This window comes from Macrosteles quadrilineatus, unplaced genomic scaffold, assembly GCF_028750875.1.
Source record: "Macrosteles quadrilineatus isolate MER2022 unplaced genomic scaffold, UCM_ALF_1.0 Scaffold_3__2_contigs__length_128488019, whole genome shotgun sequence".
In the NCBI taxonomy this organism is placed as follows: domain Eukaryota; kingdom Metazoa; phylum Arthropoda; class Insecta; order Hemiptera; family Cicadellidae; genus Macrosteles; species Macrosteles quadrilineatus.
Window position 1 is genome coordinate 42,729,732 of NW_026542596.1, and position 22,005 is coordinate 42,751,736.

Genomic DNA, 22,005 nt, shown 5'->3' on the forward strand with positions numbered 1-22,005 from the left:
TTGCCAGCTTTTAAATCCAAATTTCAGTCGCGTAAACAAGGAAACAATGTAAATTAGTATGTGATGCAAACGTTTATTGATTGTTTCTCCTGGCTTATAGTTGCCAGCTTTTAAATCCATTTTTGGTTTTGTAAACATCTTCTTATATAAATAAAATTATAGTTTTGTCTGTACATTGCTCAGAATCATAAGTTTTTAGGTTATTTTTACGTTTTTTAAAGAAGCCGAAACAAGTCTCATCTAAATTTCTGTCTGTCTGTCTGTCTGTAACACTCAAGATGGCATTTTACGCAATCTTCTCCAGGAAAACGAGAGTAGGGCCTACCTATCAAGATCCAAGTCATTTTAATGTATTCACTGGATTGGCGAGAGTGTCTTTAGCCATTAAAATATGGCTTCAATACTTTGTAAATAAAATTACGGACGTTCAAAAATGCAAGTTTTGTGCGATTTTTGTCAAGTTTTCGTCCAATTCTTATCACATAATCATCTATGAAATAACGAACAGCTGTTCGGATCAAGATTATTTTTTCTATCTGTCACTGATATGTTTACAAATACCGCAACCTAGTATTTCCGATCACGTTTTGAAGGCAATTCCCATCCAAGTGAGATTAAAAAACGTGTTTCTTACATAAAGGATTTAATTAATCGCAAGTGGAATAATATAGTGTAACCGTAAATTAAATTAATTAATAACTAGGCATCATCCAGGTCAGGAACCAGAGATTCTTTGGGTATAAAATTGTTCTGGAGTTTTGATAACCAGAAAGAAGACATTGAATCAGTGTTGTATACGGCTGGGAAACTTCAATTTATTAATGATCGTCCCCAATAGCTTAGAAACGAGGTTCCACTCATTGACGGCGCTTCAATGGCGGTTGTGTAAAGTGTAAAGTAAAAAATCACAACTGCAGTGGGTGATTGTAACAGAGGTTTACGGATGATGCTAAACTCGATTTTCCAATGTGTCACTTTTTGTTCCTACCATTGACTTTAATAGTCAATAGTTCATACTCACCGTGTGATGCAATCGCTGGACCATACAGCCAATAGGCCCATAGCCCATCTCTTGGGTACGCACGCTTATCCAATTATTTATAAGAACCTTTTCGACGACGATCCTTGATACCGGTACTTTTCCCTAGAATACACGGCCTACCATAGGTACTTAAGAAATAAAATTACAAACTTCCAAAAACCCAACGTTTTGTGATTTTTGTCAAATTTCCTTCTAATGTTAATAGATATACCAATCATTGTTTAGGGAATACGAAATCTATTAAATAACAGAAAGTTGTTGTATAAGGTTGTTTTTTTTTTCAAACTGTCACCGATAAGTTTACATTAAGAGTTGTTTACAAATAAGAAATTAATGGGAAATAACTTTGATTGCCGATAACTTTTTACGAGAAAATCCAAAACCAAGAGATCAATAACCTTGATTAACGCATATAATTGGTCGGATGTACTATAGTTCTTAACTGTAAACGTTGGTTTTTGGTACGGTACTGGTTCTTTTCTTTGAACCGTTGGTAGCAGCAAGATTCATTTTTACGTACCAACACATCACTGTAATTTACAAATTAGTTATCTTTGGTGTTGCACCTTATTTATTACAGGCGTATTCAATTTAATTGATGTCTTAACTGTATAAGTAAGTTTTGCTTTTTCTGTCTGGATTCCAAAATGTTAGTTTATGCTAAGAAACGATAACGCATTTTAGTAAAACATTTATTCAGCAAACCATCATGAATTGTTCAAACGCTTTGAACGTTGTTTATGTATCAATAGTTCGTGGCCTATTTTGGTAATTTTTATTATAAATTACCAATCTAAATCGTCTATAGATTTACTGTACTTCATTTCATATAGCAAACCGATTCATATAGTATTTCGACAGAATTTAATTCGGGTCATCTTCGGTCAGAGCAAATATAAATTGTTATGATAAAATTGTATGACATTAACAAAGATTTCAAATACTAATTTTATATGTACTTTGTTATGCTTAAAGCGTAGCAAATTCCCTAACTAAGTTCTGTATTTTTGTGTGTATGTCTGTTGGTAACGCATTAATGTCCTTATTTCTCAGTGTTTCACGGAAAGGACAAGATCACCTTGATAATGAAAATGTCAACCCGAATAAAGTGTTAAATTGTGAGGTTGAGGTAGTACCTTAAATACTGTTAACCATTGTGGAAAGTAACTTTCAATTATAATAGGCCAACCTTAGGGCTATGCCTTATAGATCTATAAGCATTTTTTGTTTAATAATTGGATTTAACATATGGACCAACAAGATCCGGGTGACATTTAATTGCGAAGCATTCGTTTTGGCTTGAAACGGTCAGATACTGTATTTGCGATGGTTTATATATAATAGTTTTGTCAGCATATCTGAAAGTATGCAAACCAACTGCTAAGCTTAATATAAGAAGGTTTTAACTGACTATGATAAGAGGGCACACAGCTAGTCGTAAATAAAAAATGTAAATCGTTTTCTGAACCTTGACATTGTTCAGATTTTAGAAATATTGTAAAACATTTCTTGTGTTAGACAATCCTGATTCTTTCTATTTAAATTTTGTTTCTCATTACTATTTTTAATATATCTTATTTATTTTCTTTGAGATGGAAACTACAAGTACAATCTTTTCTGAGGTGTGTTTCACCTTCCTATACGTACCAGGATGTTAAGTTGCTAATTTCGGAAAATTGAATAAGGTAAAACATAAATTATCAAGAAAGGTTTATTTGAGAATGTCAGGCTATGGTAAATAGTCCAGCACTAATACACAAAAATTAGAATATTTCCCTGTCACTGTTTTGTATGATGATTCCTGACCACAAAGATTTTGATAGCAAAAAACGTATTTACCGTACAAAAATCTAAATTATATTGATAACTGGTAGTAAAAATATCTGTTACAATTTTGCAGTAAATTAATCTATTATAAGTCACAAAAATAAAACTGGATCTAAATATTACACTAGACAAGATGAAGAACACAGTGATTGTTAGTAAATCATCAAAATAGATCCAGACAGGAATGCATCCAGAAATCACAAAGGTCAAGTCCGTTGAGTTGCAGATCATTTTAGTCACTTCCTAGACATCCATTCCTGCTGCAAAATAAATTATCTTTGCCTGATACAGCTTGTGTTTCATTGTATGTAATAGTTAATAGGTAGTATAGGTAATAGGTTGTGTTAACTTGTTAAAATTATCCAAGGAAATAAAAACTTATCAGGATTGAAAGTGGTGTTTGCTTTCAAGATGCTTGGATCTGCATGTAAACAATGATTTTGACAAATTATTTGCACATCACCCATTCGCCATAAGAATAGGTAGAATAAAAGTTTTAAATTTACAGTTTTTATGGGATTTTTCTTTAATCATTAATTAGATGTAGGCCACTTACAACGCTTCAATGTCATTTTTGTTTTAAGCTGTAAGTAACTGTAAATTATTTAGAGCAAATAAGAGACCTCATATAGTTAACTGGGCATAATCCACTTAATGTACAACTTAAATAGTAAATATGTTATATACCTGATTTTGTAATGTTGATTTGATATGTCCAGTATGGTCATAATAATATTTTTAGGCATATAATGAATTACTTGATGGTTTAAGACTTGAGGTAATCATATATAATAATTAAATCTGTAATTTCTGTGTTTATAGATATTGATTGTTCTAATACTAAACATTTATTATCTACCAACATATTTAGGCTATCTTATCAACTGAGTCATAAAACATCAATGGATAAAGCACTGCTAATATAATATTATTAAATAGTGCTTCAATTAAATTCCAAAGCATGATAGTTTTTAAATAAAGATAGAAACCCAACTTTATTTAGTTCCGTAAATATTTGATAACTTTCATAAAATTAATTAAATATTTCAATTAAGTGTTTACTTCGTCCCTTCTATTATTATCCCTGAGGAGAAAACTACAGAAATTATGTTACAGCTAACCAATACAATAGTATAAATAACAATATCACAAAATAAGAAAACTAGACAAAATCATGAATTTCTACTTGCATGAATTTCTGCATTTTTTTAGGGGAAAAAATACCCTAGTACAAGTGTAAATTTACTAAAAGGAAAATTGTATGGCAAATCTTAGACATGAGTGGATATTTATGTGGGTACTACAGTAATCCATGGTATCTCCTGGTATTTTTTTTCTTTTGTTTATTATTATGATTTTAACTGTGATTTTCCCATAAATTAACAACAAATCAGATAAAAAAAAACAGCTCGTCCAATTTTGATTAAAATTGTAGTATAAGGTATTTTTTAACTCTAAACTGCAACCCCAATTGCTATGGCTATGGTTGAAAACTTCTTTTGCGATTTTCCCCACAAAATATAGTTACTCCCACCACTTACCCATGATAAGGGTTATTGACAAACCAATTAATGAAAGAAAGTATTGTTTCAAATTGCTGATACTGTTTATTAAAATATTATGAACATGTTTGGGCTTAAATTGTGTTTCTGATGAACAATCAGTTGGTTTTGGTCAGTAACCTTGCCAGAGGGGTCAACTTCTCACTTAATTCCACATTAAGCCTTCATATAATTATAATTCTTCAATTCTCCCAAGTTTGCGTCCGTAAAAAGTGTTAATTTGTTTGAATACAAGAAGTAGGTATATCCAATATAGCAACTGGAAAATCATTTTTCCTATAGTTACCTGACAAAGTGGGCTTCCTTGCACTGATTATAGCACCCAAAGTAGCTAATTGCTGCCCTTACTTACTGTTGCTGCACTTATTTTACTTTGCCTCACTCCAGTGTATTCTAACCAAACACAATACAGTGTATACTTTTATTTGCCACGTAATACGTTTACACCTGAATAAGTTGAATCGCTTATTTTCAGAAATGCCTAAACAGCTGAAGAAGACAACTGCATTGTACACCTAGTTTTATTGTGCTTTATAGTAACTGCAAAGAAATCGAAAAATGTATTGTGTAACGCGGTGTAACGCGAGTGCAAAGCCACTTTTGAATGCCACACTTTGCACACTAGTTACACAAAACTAATAGTCTGAAGGTTGCCAGGGTATTTTATACTCTGTACTTTCTTTACTTTGCTTCTATAGGCTATTTCACTCATTGTTGATCAAATGTTTAAGGTTTTGTTTACTTGAAATAGTTTGCAAACACAGCACAAAGTATGTATACTCTACGTTTTAGTGAGGTAAAGAATAGAAAAACAAGATTAAAGCCTAAATCCAGGTGACATATTATTCATTTATGAATCTACTTATTCATTCTTACTACATACATAGGCTTGCTGCGATGTGCAGTATTTTTTATCCTTCGAGTTCATTGATCTGGTCCTCCTAATTCTGAATTCAAATTTTACCGCCTTAGTTGCCATCTTTGAAATTGACTAGCTAGTACAAATCAGAAACCTGTGCATCGACTAAACAAAATTAGTTTATTAAACTATAACTTTAAAATTATTTTAGATCTATAAAATTGTGATACACTATACATGAAATTCCCCATTCGTAAAAAAAAAAACATTCAATGAGTTGCATAGTTGTTTTAGCCTCAAACCCAAAGCCAAAGCTCGAAACAGACAGTACTGCTGCTGCCATCTATGTCAGTAAAATTTCTCTTCTACCTGGTCCTTTTGCTTCTGCTGGAGCAAACTTGTGCTTAGCCGGTATTTAATTAAAATTTAGTTGCATATCTCCAAATTTCTTCTCATCTTCACAAACTGTAAGTAAATGAATATTGATGAGCTATGTGCATCTTTGTATCATAAGTTAAGACGGAAACTGTGTCGCTCAATTTACTTTAAAATAGCTCTGGACAAACCCTTTCGATCTCGTGTTCTTTTGACACCCTAATTTCTTCTATAAGCTAGAGATTTTTCAAGTTCAGTAGTAGGCCCTAAATGAAACATTTGAGCCATGACTCTTTATTGAATATAACTGAGCTAAATTGGTTTCGAACATAACTTGACTAAATTTTCTTGAATTTGTAACCATTTCTGGCTATTGCCATGTCAATGATTTGCAGGTCAAACTTCCGATTTTGGGAGGACATAGGCCTAACATAGGACAGTTTATAACCAATTAAACACGGTCACTGATTTATTTACGTGTTGGAATTGGCTAACTGTCAATTGGGGCTTAGTTTAGGGCTGTGTCCTTTCAGGTGTACGGTCTTAGGTTGGTTTGTAAATCTTAAGTTAACTCTTAGGAGTAAAAATCTTATGCAGCTAAGTTTAGACTAAGATAGCTACTTTCCATTAAATGTGACCTTATTAAACTAACTTACAGGCTAGTATAGACTACATTTGGCCAAACCTTAGCCTACAAACAATTCAAATTAAAATAGGTCTTGGGATCTTAGGTTACATTACCTACAGCCGTTTTTAAACTATTTTAGTTAACTCAAGTGTTCTTTATGAATTAATTTTTAACATTATTGTTTTAATTAATTAACAACACGAGTGGGCTAACGGACCAAAGAGGATCAAGCATTGAGGGAAGAGAAGTAAATTGTCTGCTTTTAATTTACACTAATCACCTGTAGACCAAATTTAGGGTAGCCTAATTATTGCGATGAGGGTGACCAAGAGTACTATAGTAAGTTATATATCATTAGAAACTAGATTTTTACCTGAAAACAATGGTGCCAAATTTTTTCTGCTGCCACAAAAACTGAATTTACTACAATTTATTGAAGTTTATTTTAATGTTTTATTAGGAACATTGAATCTGCACCACAATGATTACACTGTAAAATCGAAGTTAATACCATAAACAATACACATTTTGCACAATTCACATTTATTGATTGATTATAACTTATATGCCATTTTAATGTAAATATTACCATCACAACCCACACTTAGAAAGATAATTACGTTATTTTAAGTAGGCTATAACTTATGTATTAGGTATTTGATTAAAATTAATTAACATTAATAAACACCTCTAGGTCGGACATATTTAATCTGGATTTAGGGACTAGATTATGAAAATTGAAGAAGGAATAGTAAAATTAATAAACAACAGATTGACATTATTCTAACCTAACCTAACCCAACCAAACTTCTCGGTCAGTTTAAAACTTGTTTTAAAAGTTGAAAAAGGCATGTGAGGTTGGTAGGTTGGATGTTATGCGGATTCGTGACTGTATAAAAAGTGTTTTGAAGTTAGATTAGATTAGGAAGGTAAAGTTTAGGCTATTATGAATTGAGTTGTTGATTTATATTATCTCCAGACTGTTTTTGCACTTTGTAAAAAGTACTAAAAACACGATTAAATAACAATTTATAAAATGCTGCACATTTTAAAAATTATTATTTATTGTGTTTGTAACAAAAATGGTAGGCCTACTTAAATTATGAAGAATGTCTGCGACAGTCAGATAAATTGGCACGACTTATGCATCATCTTAAGTAGGCTACTTACAATGAAATCCTGCCCAAAGGACAACATGGCTTTATACCTGGAAGATCTACCATAACGGCAATCACCGAGATCGTCGAGTACGTCATTGACAATCTGGAAACCGGGAAGACTGTTAGTGGAGCTTTTCTAGACCTGAGTAAGGCGTTTGATTGCCACGACCACCAGCTTATCCTCAAGAAACTTAAAGCCTATGGGATTAGAGACTCGGCTAAGGACTGGTTTCAGTCCTACCTGAAAGGAAGGCGCCAGGTCGTTGAAATCAGTTCCACGAAAAATGGCAAAACTGTCTCTTTCAGATCAGAGCTGATGAATGTTGCCAGAGGAGTCCCTCAAGGTTCAGTACTGGGTCCCATAATTTTTGCATTGTTCGCTGCAGATCTTCCGAACTACCGTACATGGAAGCACACAGTCATACTGTCATGTTTACTGACGACTCAGTTCTGTTAACCAGCAACTCATCTGCCGAAACTTTAGAGATTGAAAATTTCATTTCATTCAACAGAGCCAGGGATTACTGTTTCAACAATGATCTTGTTTTTAACGAGAGCAAAACACAACAACTCTTCTTTGGAAGGTTAAAGAATGAAGTGTCGTCTCCTCCAGAAATTGAAACAGCTCTGTTCACCAAATACCTTTGCGTAATCCTAGACCACAACTTGCGATGGGATATGCACGTGGATTTTCTCTGTCACAAACTCAGTTCTTCCCTGTTTGCTCTAAGGCGGATCAACCATGTCGCTACACCTGAAGCTACTCGTTCGGCCTACCACGCTTTGGTCGAGTCCCATATAAGATATGGAATTGTTCTATGGGGGAATTCATCGAAAGAGAATATGAGCCGGGTTCTCACCTTGCAGAAAAAATCCATTAGAGTTCTCGGAGATCTTCAGTGGAGAGAAAGCTGCAGGAACACCTTCAAGGCACTCGAGATTCCAACTGTTGCCACTATATGTATATATATATATATATATATGTGAAGTAGTTGTGTATGCAAGCAGGCAAAACCTCCTCAGGAACGCTGATGTTGTACATCCACACTACACAGGAAATGCTGGAAACTACAACTTACCTGCACATGACACTTCAAGATACTCCATGAAGCCATCAAACGCCGGGGCCAAGCTCTTTAATCTCCTTCCTTCGACCATTAAGAATGGAAACTCCATGTCCCTTAAGAAGAGGATGCTACACTGGATGATCGAGAACGAGAACCCTGTCTATACCATCGACGAGTTCATTGCACTCTGTGGAAGAGACTTTGACTTTTGTCAAAAATATATGGTTATTGTTTACTATTGTAATTTTTGACACCATTGCTGAGCTTAACGCCATGTAATAAAGTATCTCTCTCTCTCTCTCTCTCTAAATGTATGTTCCTACCGTACCTATTCAAAAATCAGTAGGCCTACTAAGTTAATGATTTTTGAGAGGGAAGTCCAAAACTTCTCAAATTATTTAAAGTTATTAACTTAGCCAACTTTTGAAATGTTACCTACTTTTCCTGTTAAAGGGAACATAGGCCTATCAATGATTGTTTTGATATAGGCCTAGGTCTTTCAAAATTTTACTTTTTGATCCGATATATCAATGTTAACGAATTAAACATAGACCCATCAGCTCCAGCTGACAACTACGATACGGTAACTTATTTTTCAGTAACATGAACAATAAAAAAAAATATAGGTATAAGTTAGGCCTTTGGAAATGAAACTATTCTAAACTAACCTACCTAACATTTAACCAAACTATATAATCCTATTTGATATTCTCCTCATGCCTTTTCTGTTATCAAACAGAATTTTCAAATACAGTAGTACAGCAAGTTTGGTTTTTATGTTAGGTTAGTTTAGAACATTTTCATTTCTACAAATTATTTTTGCCTAAACTAAACAAGAACAGTTTTCAACTTGTAATTTAAACGCGTTTAAAGATATTAAAACCGATGAAATGTGGATCGTAAAGGTAAACAAAAATATTGATGTAGGCCTATCTCGAAAAAATCATCGGTAATAATGAATGTTCCCTTTATAACTGGAAAAACCCATAAATTTAAAACACAAGCTAGAGCCTTGTCCATATTAAGTAGGCGTTCGAAGAATCTGTTTTTTGTCAATGAAATTGACGAAGATCCTCTATAAAATTTGTGGAAATTTCCTGTCGCAGTCGTACACAAATTCCTTTGTTCGCCTGAATATTTTAATTTATTGTTCTCTCTGTTAGGCCTACACTACACTCAACTCTGATTCATATTCAGCGACGACTGTCAAACATAAGCCTGGGACATATCTTGTCAACTTCAGCGATTATGTACTAGTATGCTGCGGCTTTTATCGTTACTAACCAGCATCTAATCCGTTGTCAGGCAGTGCATGGACAGTTGCTTGACAGAGAAGAATAGATATAGTGGGAAGGTTTATGAAGAGATTTGGTTCCAGGATGTCTGTTAATAAATTTTACGGAAGTTTCGAAGGCTGATTTTGAAGCATTAAGTTAATTAGGCTTGAGTTGGTCTATAGTTTTAGAAAATAACAACTTTGGTCAAAGCAATAAACAAATTAAAATTATTTAAACCACACCAGGGGTTTTATTCTCCTAAATAGGCATAGTGCCAAGGTACTTAAGGTGCCTAAGGTGTTGGCTAGGAGGTGGTAGGTCCTAGTAGGGGTAGTAGTAGGTCCCAATAGGCCTAATATGGGTTAGTCAATCCTGATTTTGATAAGTTATTGCTGTTTTTCTTCTCATGTTCTTTACCATATCTGCCTTGTTTTTGCCTATTTCCGCAGCAATGGCAGCATACCTGTCCTTCCTCATGTACCTTTTCATACAACAAGATGGGACATTGTCGTGAGACCAAAAATCATTACTCACCTTCCATAAACTTTAACGACAATAAATGGCGTGCTCTGTACTCTGAAAAATAACAAATAAACGACCACGAATTAAGAAATATTGAGCCTGGTATATATGCGCACCTTCCAATCACTACTAGCTTAAACTAACCATAAACAAACACAAAGGTTTGATTAAAAAGCAAACATTGTCTCTTTAAAAATGTGGACTACTTGGATCATCTGCCCCCAAAAATTTTGTTCAGGGACACGTCCACACTGCAGGATGGCGAACATTGTCTGTCGAAGTCATAAGTCATTTATTTGGCCAGATTTACATAAATGCATTGGCTAAGTGCACATCACAATGTATGGACAAACTTCCTTAAACGGTCAAACATGTTCGTTGACTTGCAGCTTTATGAACAAAGTATGCCCCTACATAATTATTATCAGCTCAATAATGCATCCAGTCAGATGAAAACCTCCTGTCTCTTATTAAGTTAATATGATGCTTTTTCCAGCCCTCTCAAAGGCATCTTTAGTAAAAAACTAAACTGAATACCTACCTACTAAAATTAACAAAGAAACCCCATTTAACATAGCCTATTTCTTCCTCGAAAAACTTATTTCAATCTCAAAAGCATGAGATTGATAATAGTAACCAACCCTAGAGGTAATATTGTCTTCAGTACGGTTATGGTACTTCAAACATATGCCATCATTTGACTATTCATAGGTTTGACTTATTCTGAAAACCTAGTAGGACTGATTAAGCTAATTTAGGCCTACGCAATTGAAAGATGGTTGCTAACTTACCTCAATATTAGTGAGTATTCCTTCAGTATCTGCATTATAATCTGCTGATTCAATATTGCTGTTCCAGGCCAGGGGCGTCACTTTGGGGGGGGGGGGGTAGGGGGGGAGCGAGAAAAAGAAAAGGGGAAAGAGAAAAGTTGGGAATTTCCTTGCCACGAGTTGGGACAGTTGGGAAGTCAGATACAAGAAAAATATATTTTTAAACTAAAAAAATTTAAATAGCCTATTTGCGAAAATCCATCAAAGATAAAAAATTTTTTTACTTGGACGAATAAACTTGATGTTTCTTTGATTTCATTTAACTTTGAATAAACTAGGCTAAACCATGGCTAAACACGCCTTATTTTAAGAAATTAATCAATTACCGGTAGCGGTACAGTTTGTTGGAATTTTGTTTACGAGAAATTTTGTTCCTTAATTGGACGTATGTTGGCTACCTTGATCCTGTCCTGTGTTGATGATTCTGAATGATTCGTCTGCGAGACTGCGAGTTTGAATTTTGAAAGTGCAAGCGATATAGCTCTTCAGTTCAATTATGTTGTTTTTTAGTGTTTACAAGAAATTCAAAAATATTTTTCACGTCAGTCTCATGATCTATTTTATACCTTTTTTTGTAGTATTTGGAGCAGGCTAACTTGCTAATAATAACTTGCAGGAGTACTTGCTAATAAGTAAATTTTAAAATAACATTAAAGATAGGTTTTGTATATCGGTATTACCTTTAAAACTCTTATTTTTTAATAACCTAAATGAAATATTTATTCTCTGAATATATTTTAAAAATCTACGGAAGTTATTTATCATTTCTTATTAAGAATTTACAAAAATGAATCAACTAATCACTCTGAAACATATCTACGCGGACAAAACATAACCTAAAATTTGATGTTTGAATAACCTAAAATTTGATGTTTGACTTTCACATCTAAGTTAGATTTTTGTCTAAGTTCTAGTTTGATGAGGATGAAGGTTAACATTTTTTTTTTTTTTGTATAATTTTATTATCAACCAAGTTGAACGTTTTTATTTCATACAAGTCTTATTTTAGGTTTATTCTTTTCTAGACTAGAATAATATTATTCACAACACTGATAGGCCTATATTTCATCATTACAAACTTGTTTAGGCCTAGTTGTAAGTTTTATGAAAGTTAAAGTGTTGATCTTAATATCAACTTCTAAAAGTATTGTAATTTCATTATTTTGTAATAAAATATTTTTTTCTATACCAATTTGTACTAGGCTTATTTTATATCCCTAAAATTGTACACTGCTACGTCTGCTACCACAATGGTTTGTAAAGTGTTTTAGATTTGAAACAATACTTATTCAAGTTTTTTTTTAAGTCATAAAATTTAATTATGAATTAGTATAAGTTTTAGACGTTTTTTGAATTGAGTAATTTTGTATATATGTAAAACTAGCTATGTTTTGTTAATGCAAGTTGATAAATACTGAATTGAGTGTGACTGCAGTGTAGTATAATAATTTGTAATTTTGAAAAATAGTACATAAATTGATTTTTTTAAATTAAAATAGTTGGGAAATTTGAGGCTTCTCCCCCCCCCCCCCTAGAATTTAACCAAGCAACGCCACTGTTCCAGGCTGGGTTAAGACAATAGGTTGAACAAAAGAAAGTTAGTTTGGATTAGAAAGTTATATTAATTGGTCAGGTTAGGTTTGGATTGGTTTTGTAGGGTCTTGTTTTTGTACGCACCATTAAGTTAGGCCTTTTTCCTATATGATAGAAGTACCCTGTACATTAGTACTGTGCAGAACCCAGTTTTTTTCTAAACAATTTAAACATCCATGTTGTTTTTATTTAGGGCCTAGATTTAAATTGGTTTGTCCTAGAGATATAAATCTTTAAAAAAGTCCAAACCAGGCAAATTCAATTCTATTTCATACTTTTATAAGTTATAACTTATTAGTATTATAGGCCTGCACTTTCCTGTTTCAGAAAAATGGCTCCTCCTACCTACGGTGACTTGGGAAAGAATGCCCGAGATGTCTTTGGCAAGGGCTACCACTTCGGTCTGTGGAAGTTGGATGTCAAGACCAAGACATCGACTGGAGTAGAGTTCTCCACTGGAGGTGTTTCTAACCAAGAGACTGGAAAGGTTTTCGGAACCCTGGAGACAAAATACAAATTTAAGGAATATGGTGAGTAGTAGGCCTATGGCAAATCAGAATGAGGTATAGTGCTTATTAAGGTAACAGGTTTACAGGTCTTATTTAGAAATTGGACCATGAAATTATTCGTGTGATGGTTGAACTCACTCAGTTGCATTTCAAGGTTGGGTGGTTAAGTGTATCTGGAAGGAAGTGAAGTTAGAAATGGTTCTAATGTTCTAATTAAAAAGGTCTATTTTCTCATAAATGACCATGAATATTTTATTCCAGTTAGGAGATTAATTTCACCCTGCTTGGATGTGCTTGCGTGCTAACTTGTTTTTGCTGCACTTTTTACTGTCGAAGCAAGGGTATACAAGGGCTCTATCTGAGATTTTTTGTCAATTACAAATGCTAGCTTAAAAATGAGTTAATTACCAAAAACATGTGGGAAAACTACCTCCTTTACATAGGCTTAAACCACGGTTTGTACAGCTCACAGTACCTAGGCTACTTTGGTAACAACGGAATGGTGTCCATTTTCTTTCACCAACCTATAGCAAGTCATTCAACGGTCTTGGACCATTGACTTTTAGATACTGAGATAGACGTTACATCTAGAGCTGTTGCCTATTTGTTATTGTATCAGTGCAATCTGTCGGTGGTTCAGTTTACTACGTCCAAGTTGGAATGTCTGGTCCATGAATAATAGTCAAAGTGACTGGACACAATTTGAATGTAGGCCTACATCCTAACTTACACATACAATTTTTCCAGGTGTAACATTCGCTGAGAAATGGAACACTGACAATGTCCTAGTTACTGAAGTTACCGCCCAAGACTTCTTGAAGGGACTTAAAGTCTCGTTGGACACATCATTCAAGCCCCAGACTGGGTTAGTTAGACTTTTATTGTTTTATTTTTCCTTAAGATATTCCTGTAAGTTTTGCACGCTGAGTAGGCCTATCCTGTAATGGCATGTTAACCGTGAGGCTGTTCATCGTGGGAGTGGGGCAGGTAAAAAATCGCGGTTTTGTTACCATCCTGTAAGTATTATTCTTTTATTATATGCCCTAATGTGTTGCACTTTTTTTGTTTGTAGGCCTATGCAACAAAACATAAATTTTTGTTCTCTTAGTCCTTGTATTTTATCCTACATATCTTCTCCTGTTTCGGTTATCTTCGGGTCTGGCTGTTTCCTAGGCCTCTTCAAACATCTTCTGTCCCTCCACATACTGCAAACCTGCACTCCTCTTTCTTCCACATCTCGTCTCACCTCGTCAATCTAGCTTCTATTAGGTCTTCCTTCTGGTCTTCTTCCGTTCATGTGAAGCTCACTAATTTTCCATTCTTCTTAAGTGGCCAAACCATCTCAATCTGGATTTCTCTACTCGTTCTTTCAAACTATTCCTCTTCTCAACTCTTCATTTCTCATTCTATCCAATCTTGTTTTCCCTTTAATACGTCTTACAAATTGCATTTCCCCAGCCTGCACCATACTCCATTTCCTCTCTGTTATATTCTTAACTTCTGCACCATATGTAACTATCAGTATATAATAAGATTTATACTTGGTAACTCTTGCAGTCTTTGGTATATTTTTATCCCAGACTAGATGTCTACCACTTTACTAGAATACCGCACCTTTCCCTCAGGGTGTCCACATTCTGGAAAGTCATGGAAAAAAATTATGGTCATTGAAAGTCATGGAAATAGGCAAAAAGTCATGGAAAGTCATGGAAATCCCCAATGATGGATGGATTTCAGGGGACCTTTCAATGCTATAGTCGGCCGTAACCGCGACTATTGTAGCATTTTTCAGAATTTTTCACAAATGTACGACAATTTCAATTTATACTGTTGTCTTAGTTTATGGGTTTTGAGTTTGTATTAGTTCATTGTTGTACCTATTGTACTCCATTGTTATCTGTTAATACATATTTCAATATTTTCTGCGAAATAACTTGTCTAGGCAGTATTATTCGTGTGTGTACGGTATATTATAATTTTTGAGTTAAGTTCGTGAGTCATGGAAATCAATGGTTAATGGTCATGGATAGTCATGGAAAGTCAGGGAAATTGATAACAATATTTCTGTGGACACCCTGTCCCTAGTCTATCCGTTACATCTTGTGCCATTCTCCCATCGTTTGATGATAGCACTGTGCCTAAATATGTAAATTTTTCGACCAACTTTCCCTCCATACACAAAGACTGAAATCCAACCATTGTTTATTATGTCATAGTAGTATCATTGTTTAAAGATTTCATTGGGCCATTATGATTTGTTCAGAACCTAGCACCAGTAGAGCCTTGTTAATAACGTAAACCTAACTAAGTCTGTGACTTTTGGGTGAATAATCTTGCCAACTGACAACAAACTAAGAACAAACTTAAGTTCTTTTTATTTAAGTTTTGCATGTTTTGTGTTGTTTTGTAGAAACTGTTATTTTGGAATATTTAATGCAATTACAGGCTAACCGAGACACTGAAACATAGAGTAAGGTGTAATTATTCTGGGCCGATAAAACTCGGAATAACATTCTCTTCCTCTTCCAGGGACAAGTCTATAAAGGCTAAAACAGAATACAAAAACCAGACTGTCGCGGCCAACGCTGACTTGGACTTTAAGACTGGAGCTCCTCTTGTCAATGCCTCCTTAGTATTTGGCTACGAAGGTGGGTACCTAACTTTTTTCATTGGTTTCTTGGATAGTTTTTATATCCTTTATATTCCCAGGAAGATAGCTTCTAGCTCGGAAATGTTTTCACACTACTTCTGAGGCTAGGTCTACAATGTTGCGGTACTCTCTCATTGCTAAAGCAACTTATGGTTGACTGGATTTGAATTCAGGACTTTGGATATTGAAGCCAAGCTTGCTTCCCTTGGATTGGTTTCTACTAAGAAAGTTATTATGAAGTCGATGATTTGTAATTTAACATTTTATGAATGCAGACATCCAATCCTAGGAAGTAGGCTAACTTTTCAGTTCTACTACTTACCGATCCCCTCATTTCAGTTTGAGTACAAAAAAAATCATGCGTTTTACAGTTACAGTAAATGCATAATTTATCTTTTTGTCTAACCATATGAAATTAAGCCTTAGTAGGCTATAGAAAAAAGGATTTTGAACTAGCCTACGATGTTTTAGAAAGGTACACTAGAATAGCCTATTATTAGGCTACACAGTAAATGAAAATAACTTGGATTAACTTCATAAAATACCCTCCAACAACAACACTTCTGAAGTTAATGAAATTAGCTATTACCCATGGGATTCACCTTGTTTGACTTCATTAAGTATTACCGGTAATAAAACTATTGATTTGTTAAGTAAGCTGAAATAAACAAAACAGAATACAGTAATACAAACAAATAATCACACATATTTTCATAAGGTAATAAATTGAAAGAATATCAAACAAATAAGTACAGCTGGGGTATTAACATTGGATACCTATATGGAAAGTTCCCTTTGGAAAGAAATTACGACCTTAAAGGGCAATTTATGAAAAAATTATAGTTTTGCGCAAGGTTTCTCGTTATGACGAACATTTTAAGTATATGGTGTGAAACAGAAGCTGTATTACCCACCAAATTTTATTTTATTGAAAAGAACCCATGTTTATCTAAACTATATTTCAGAAAACAAAATTTTTAAAAAAATTATAAAACTGGGATTGATTCAAAACGTTTATTCTGTTGTGTCCTAAAAAGTACCGGTAAATATAGTTTTGGTACACAGTTACTTAAACTTGTTTAGCTGTTAGTTTCTTGTTATGTATAAAGAGGATTGTTTAATTTATAGAAATGCAAAATATAATCCCTTTACGCTACACATATGCATATTAAATGAAGTTGATGAACACGTTTTAAACATAATATAAAAGTAGGAATAGAGTGTTATATGTCGAATTTGTTTGTAGGTTGGCTGGCTGGTGTCTCTTCCAAGTTTGACTCCCAGAAAGCCAAACTCGTTGGAAACAGCTTTTCTCTCGGCTATGCTGCCGGAAACATGGTCTTCCACAGCTCTGTGTAAGTACAATAGAAAGCTCACTATATTTCTGTTAAATACAGTAGTCTACTCTTGGCAATTTAAACACTTGATAAATCCAAACTTTCGATAATTAAAAATAATGTTTAGTCTGTAGAGAATCTCTTAGTATTACGAAGTTTTACCATGCATTTTAATACACTCAGTATTTTGAAGTTTAAGTAGACGGCGGGCCGATTTGAAACATGCAGTACCGGTAATTCAAAGTTCCATTAGCAAAACACTATAATTTGAAGGGAGGGATTCCTCTATGTCATAACAGGGAACTATAACTTACATCCTGTTATTACAGTAGGTTGTCTTAAATAATGTAATTGATGGTGCAAGGATAAATAGCAAAAAGCATATACAAATAATAGATTTTTTTGCAACTGACTAAAGAATAAGCTCTTTGTAATTTGATAATAGTTTATTTTTCTTCTGATAAATCAAACTCTTGATAAACTAGATTCAAATTTATTTTCTTGGCCCACCAATTTCAAATCATCAAGATTCTAATTTGCTGTTTTTGTGATATAGGCCCAAATTTACTTTCTTTAATGGGGGGGGGGGGGTTTATCAAATTTTCAACAAGCTTGCAGTTGTTTAAGTCAATTTATTTTCATATCCAGAGGAGCACATAATGTTTTGAATAAATTCATTAACATTCATCATATTTTTTATCTTCAACCAACATAAAAATTTAAAAATTACTGTATATAGCCTGATTGTAAAATTACATTCAACAAATGTTATTAACACAATAAAATAAGATTTAAATGTAGGGACTCATATTCTAGTTAAATTAGACCGGTATTCTTTTATCCAGAACATGTACTTGACATGAACTTAAGAGGTCGTAAGGAGACCTTTCATTGTATTATGTCCTATCAATAGCACATTAAATCATATTAGTCCGTAGTTTATGCATTTTGGCTTTTGTTTTACTAGGTAAATGTTATTTTGTGCACTTGGCTGACTAGTCTGTGTTGTCTAAATTTAGAACCTGGCAACAGCTGTTCTCAGTATAAATAGAATTAATTGAACATGTATCTATTGGTTTTTCCTTGTTGAACCTCTGAACACATGCTATTACAGTACACTCCCGATTAACGGATGTTATTGGGACCAAGACTGACTTGGCTGCTAGATTTCTGTTTTGCACTTTTACCTGCAAATTGATTGTTTCTCTGTTTCTTGCTATATTATCGGTTGTCTTTTTATATGGTTGATAATGTTTTAATCTATACTTATAAAAGGCAAAGCCCTCACTGACTCACTCACTCATCACTAATTCTCCCACTTCCCATTTACCTAGGAGGCTGAAATTCGGTACACCGATTCTTTGGGCATTAAATAGGAAAACTAAGTAGTTTTTATTCTGATCGGGCTTTCGGGCTCCGCCCCAGTGGCTCTGGAGTTTCCCATGTTAACCTTATGATTTTTCATATTTAAAAGGAATTAATGAATCTTAACAGCTGTTTCAATTAAACAAGTTGGTTCTGTTCTATGATGTTCAATAGCATTAAAGTTACAAGGATTACCAACAGGGTGCAGCACTATTATTTTTTTAAATTTATGACTACAGCTAATTTGCAAAAAAAGGTGAGTGAGCGTAGCGAACGAACTTCTTCCTGGAGGCGAGTTAGCGTAGCGAACGAGCTAACCTGAAGGCAAGTGAGCGCAGCGAACGAGCTCCAACCCAAAGGTGAGTGAGCGTAGCGAACGAACTTCAACCAGGACGTGATTGAGCCATGCGAACGAACTCATCTTGAAAATTAAGAAATTAAACGGGGCAAAGCCCGCGGGTACAGCTAGTTCACTATAAACTAAAAAAAAAATTAACAAAGTAATGTAATGAAACGATATACGTGATAATACAGTGAATGTATTTTTATTTAAAATTCCTTTGATAACCCCATTTTAACTACTCTTGCCTTCTTTACGTCTGCTCAAATTGTGTGACAACCACGTTTTTAAATCCATTGTGTAATCTTGTCTCATTAGTTTTACTGTTTCTTGAGGAAAACTACATTTTGACTATGATAGTGAATTGAAGGAAATTATTATAAGCTGTACTGTTGGAATCTGTACCAAACCGATGGCGGTAATTAATGAACCAATGTTTCTAGGGACAACGGCAATGACTTCAACGGGTCCATCTACCACAAGGTGAACTCCAACTTTGAGACAGGAGTGACTCTAGGCTGGTCTGCGGCCAACAATGACACTCGCATGGCCGTCGGCTGCAAGTACAACCTTGACGGTGACACAGCCGTGCGCGCCAAGGTCAACAAGAACCTTCACATCGGACTGTCTTATCAGCAGAAGTTGAGAGAGGGTGAGTCTACACTATCTTGCATGCTTAAGTCGTATTTTAACCAGAGCTTTGACTATTTATAGAATTTAAATTCCATCCCTATGTTAATGTGCTGCAAGTTTTAGGATAAAAATTATAGGTCACATATAGAATTTCTCATTTAAAAAAAAAACAAAGGCAGGAAGCAGATGTTTAGACTTTTAGAGCATTCTGTGATTAAACTTAGCTCTTTTTGACTATTTTCTAATTGAATAAATCATAGGCTGTAGCTGGTCCATAAAGTTGGGATGATTTAAGTCCAACAGTCAATGCTGACAGCAGGACCCTCTGCCATCTTGGATTTTCTGCCAATATCGGCAATGTTTATGGTTGAAGCATATTACGGCATTGATTATTAAGATAAAACGTCGCAAAATATCTCATGTTAAAGCTATTGAAACCACGAATTTGATTTGCTATCTATTTTTAAATTTTAATTGTTATTATTTTGTTAAACTACATAAATATAACTTTCTCAAGCTCTAAAACAAAAGTTTTAAAAATCCAAAAAGCAATTCACATAGAAAATATATTTAAGAATCACATACAATTTTCTGCTCGATAATCAAGCTTATGGTGCAAGATTAATATGCTTCAACGTGAACGTATGTTTTTGCTGATAGGCGCTAGGACAACCATTGTTTAGCCTGGCATCTGGCGGTCAACAACAATGTAAAACTATTGACTCCTGCCCAGGGACGTATTTAACTATCTGCCCCCTCTAGGCAGGGAATAAGTTAGCCACCTTGAGTTACCCCCCCCCCCCCACCATAGTTAGCGCGCTCACCTACCACAATAAGATTACACCAATACATGCCCTGCCAGCTTGTAGAAAAGTAATCGGCAATTGCATGCTGTATTAACAAATCTAACATGTTTAACCCTCTTTTACAGACGTTTTTGTTTCCCCATCTTTGATTGTTCCCCCATTGTTCAAAATGGTAGTATTTTATTTATATTCTCTCTTAGTTGAATGGATTCCAGTGGTTGATGTAACAAACAATATTTACAATCATGATTTGGCTGAACTATACTTTTTTCCAAGGCTATCAGGATCATTTTAAGCATTTGCTTTTGGGATTCAAAACAGAATTGTTTCTTTTGTTTCTTTAATTTGCAAAAATTACCATAACAATGCCTGGAACAAGAATAAAAATCCACCTTTCGGACAGTGTTAGCACACTATGAATCTTTTTGCAACATGGTTGTGTTTTCTGATTTCAGGTGTGACAATCGCTCTTTCTACTCTGGTTGACGGTAAGAACTTCCACGAAGGAGGCCACAAGGTGGGCTTCAGTCTTGAGCTCGAGGCCTAAACAGCCCATCTCTCCGAGGTTTGAAGAAAGAACTAGATGCTCACTCGTTCGTTCTCGATTCCAAAACCAAAAAGAAAAATCCACGTTAGGAAAGTGTTGGTGATAAAGAGACTGCATGTCGATATTCCAAAATCGTAGCATTTGAGTTGTACACCGATGTAGCGGGTGTAAATTTTGATTGACGGCTTGTAAGACACTGCTTCAACATTCTCATCTGTTTAGTAATGTAATTATCTTTCTTCAATCTTCACCATATAGTCAACGTTGACAATATTAATTTAAATATTGACAACAATTTGTATAACTATTAACTATCGAAATTTGCTGTTTAAAAAAAATCGAGATTATTGTAAATATTGTAATGAATTGTTGTTGGAGGAAACAGCTATTATAATCTGTAGTTGGAAGTAGGGCTGTTCTGTGTTTGTTTTATTCCCATCCTCTCGTCTATCTATACATAATATTTTGTTTTTGTTTTAATGTTATTTTCAGTGACTCCTTACTTTCTTATTATGTTATAAGACTTATAAGTATTCACTCAGCCTCAATATATTATCGTGTTGTTGGGTTTATGTAATACTAGTCATTTTGAAATTCTCAGGAAATGAATGTTCCAATATGAGCACTAGTATGGATTTTGATAAGCTCTTGGAGTCTAGTTAGTTTTATCCGATAAGAAATATTGGCAAGGTGTTAGAGGAGTTCCTAAATTTGGTTTTGAGTTGATGCTCTTATTGTTATTTCTTTTATATTAGTTGTTTACCTCAATAAAATTGAATTAAAAAAGCTGGTCACACCAGGTAATATGTTTATATGTTTTTAATCCAAATACCTCATATTCAGGGTTGTATTAAACATATAAAATGGAAAATGGTCATCATAACATTTAAAAACTCTTATTACATTCCTTGCAAGGATTTTAACAACTTTTGCACATCAAAGAGCTCCTAGACTGTTTATTAAAAGAATTCCATCAGAGTGGATTAATTTCAAGAATTAGTCCAAACTGTGGATGTGCAAATTTCATGCTTCCTTTTTAAACTGAACATTGCAATATTCATCATCCTCCAATAACT

General features: G+C 34.2%; 1 protein-coding gene across 1 annotated transcript; it reads left to right on the forward strand.

Moving 5' to 3' along the window:
• The first annotated feature begins 5,603 nt into the window (after positions 1–5,603).
• On the forward strand, positions 5,604–21,733 carry LOC128989701 (voltage-dependent anion-selective channel-like). The gene is made up of 7 exons (XM_054411702.1): positions 5,604–5,757; positions 13,070–13,272; positions 13,999–14,116; positions 15,781–15,899; positions 17,148–17,256; positions 19,387–19,595; positions 20,838–21,733. Exons 2-7 carry the CDS (start codon positions 13,074–13,076, stop codon positions 20,927–20,929), a joined length of 846 nt encoding a protein of 281 aa, XP_054267677.1. The 5' UTR covers positions 5,604–5,757; positions 13,070–13,073; the 3' UTR covers positions 20,930–21,733.
• The last annotated feature ends 272 nt before the right edge of the window (positions 21,734–22,005 follow it).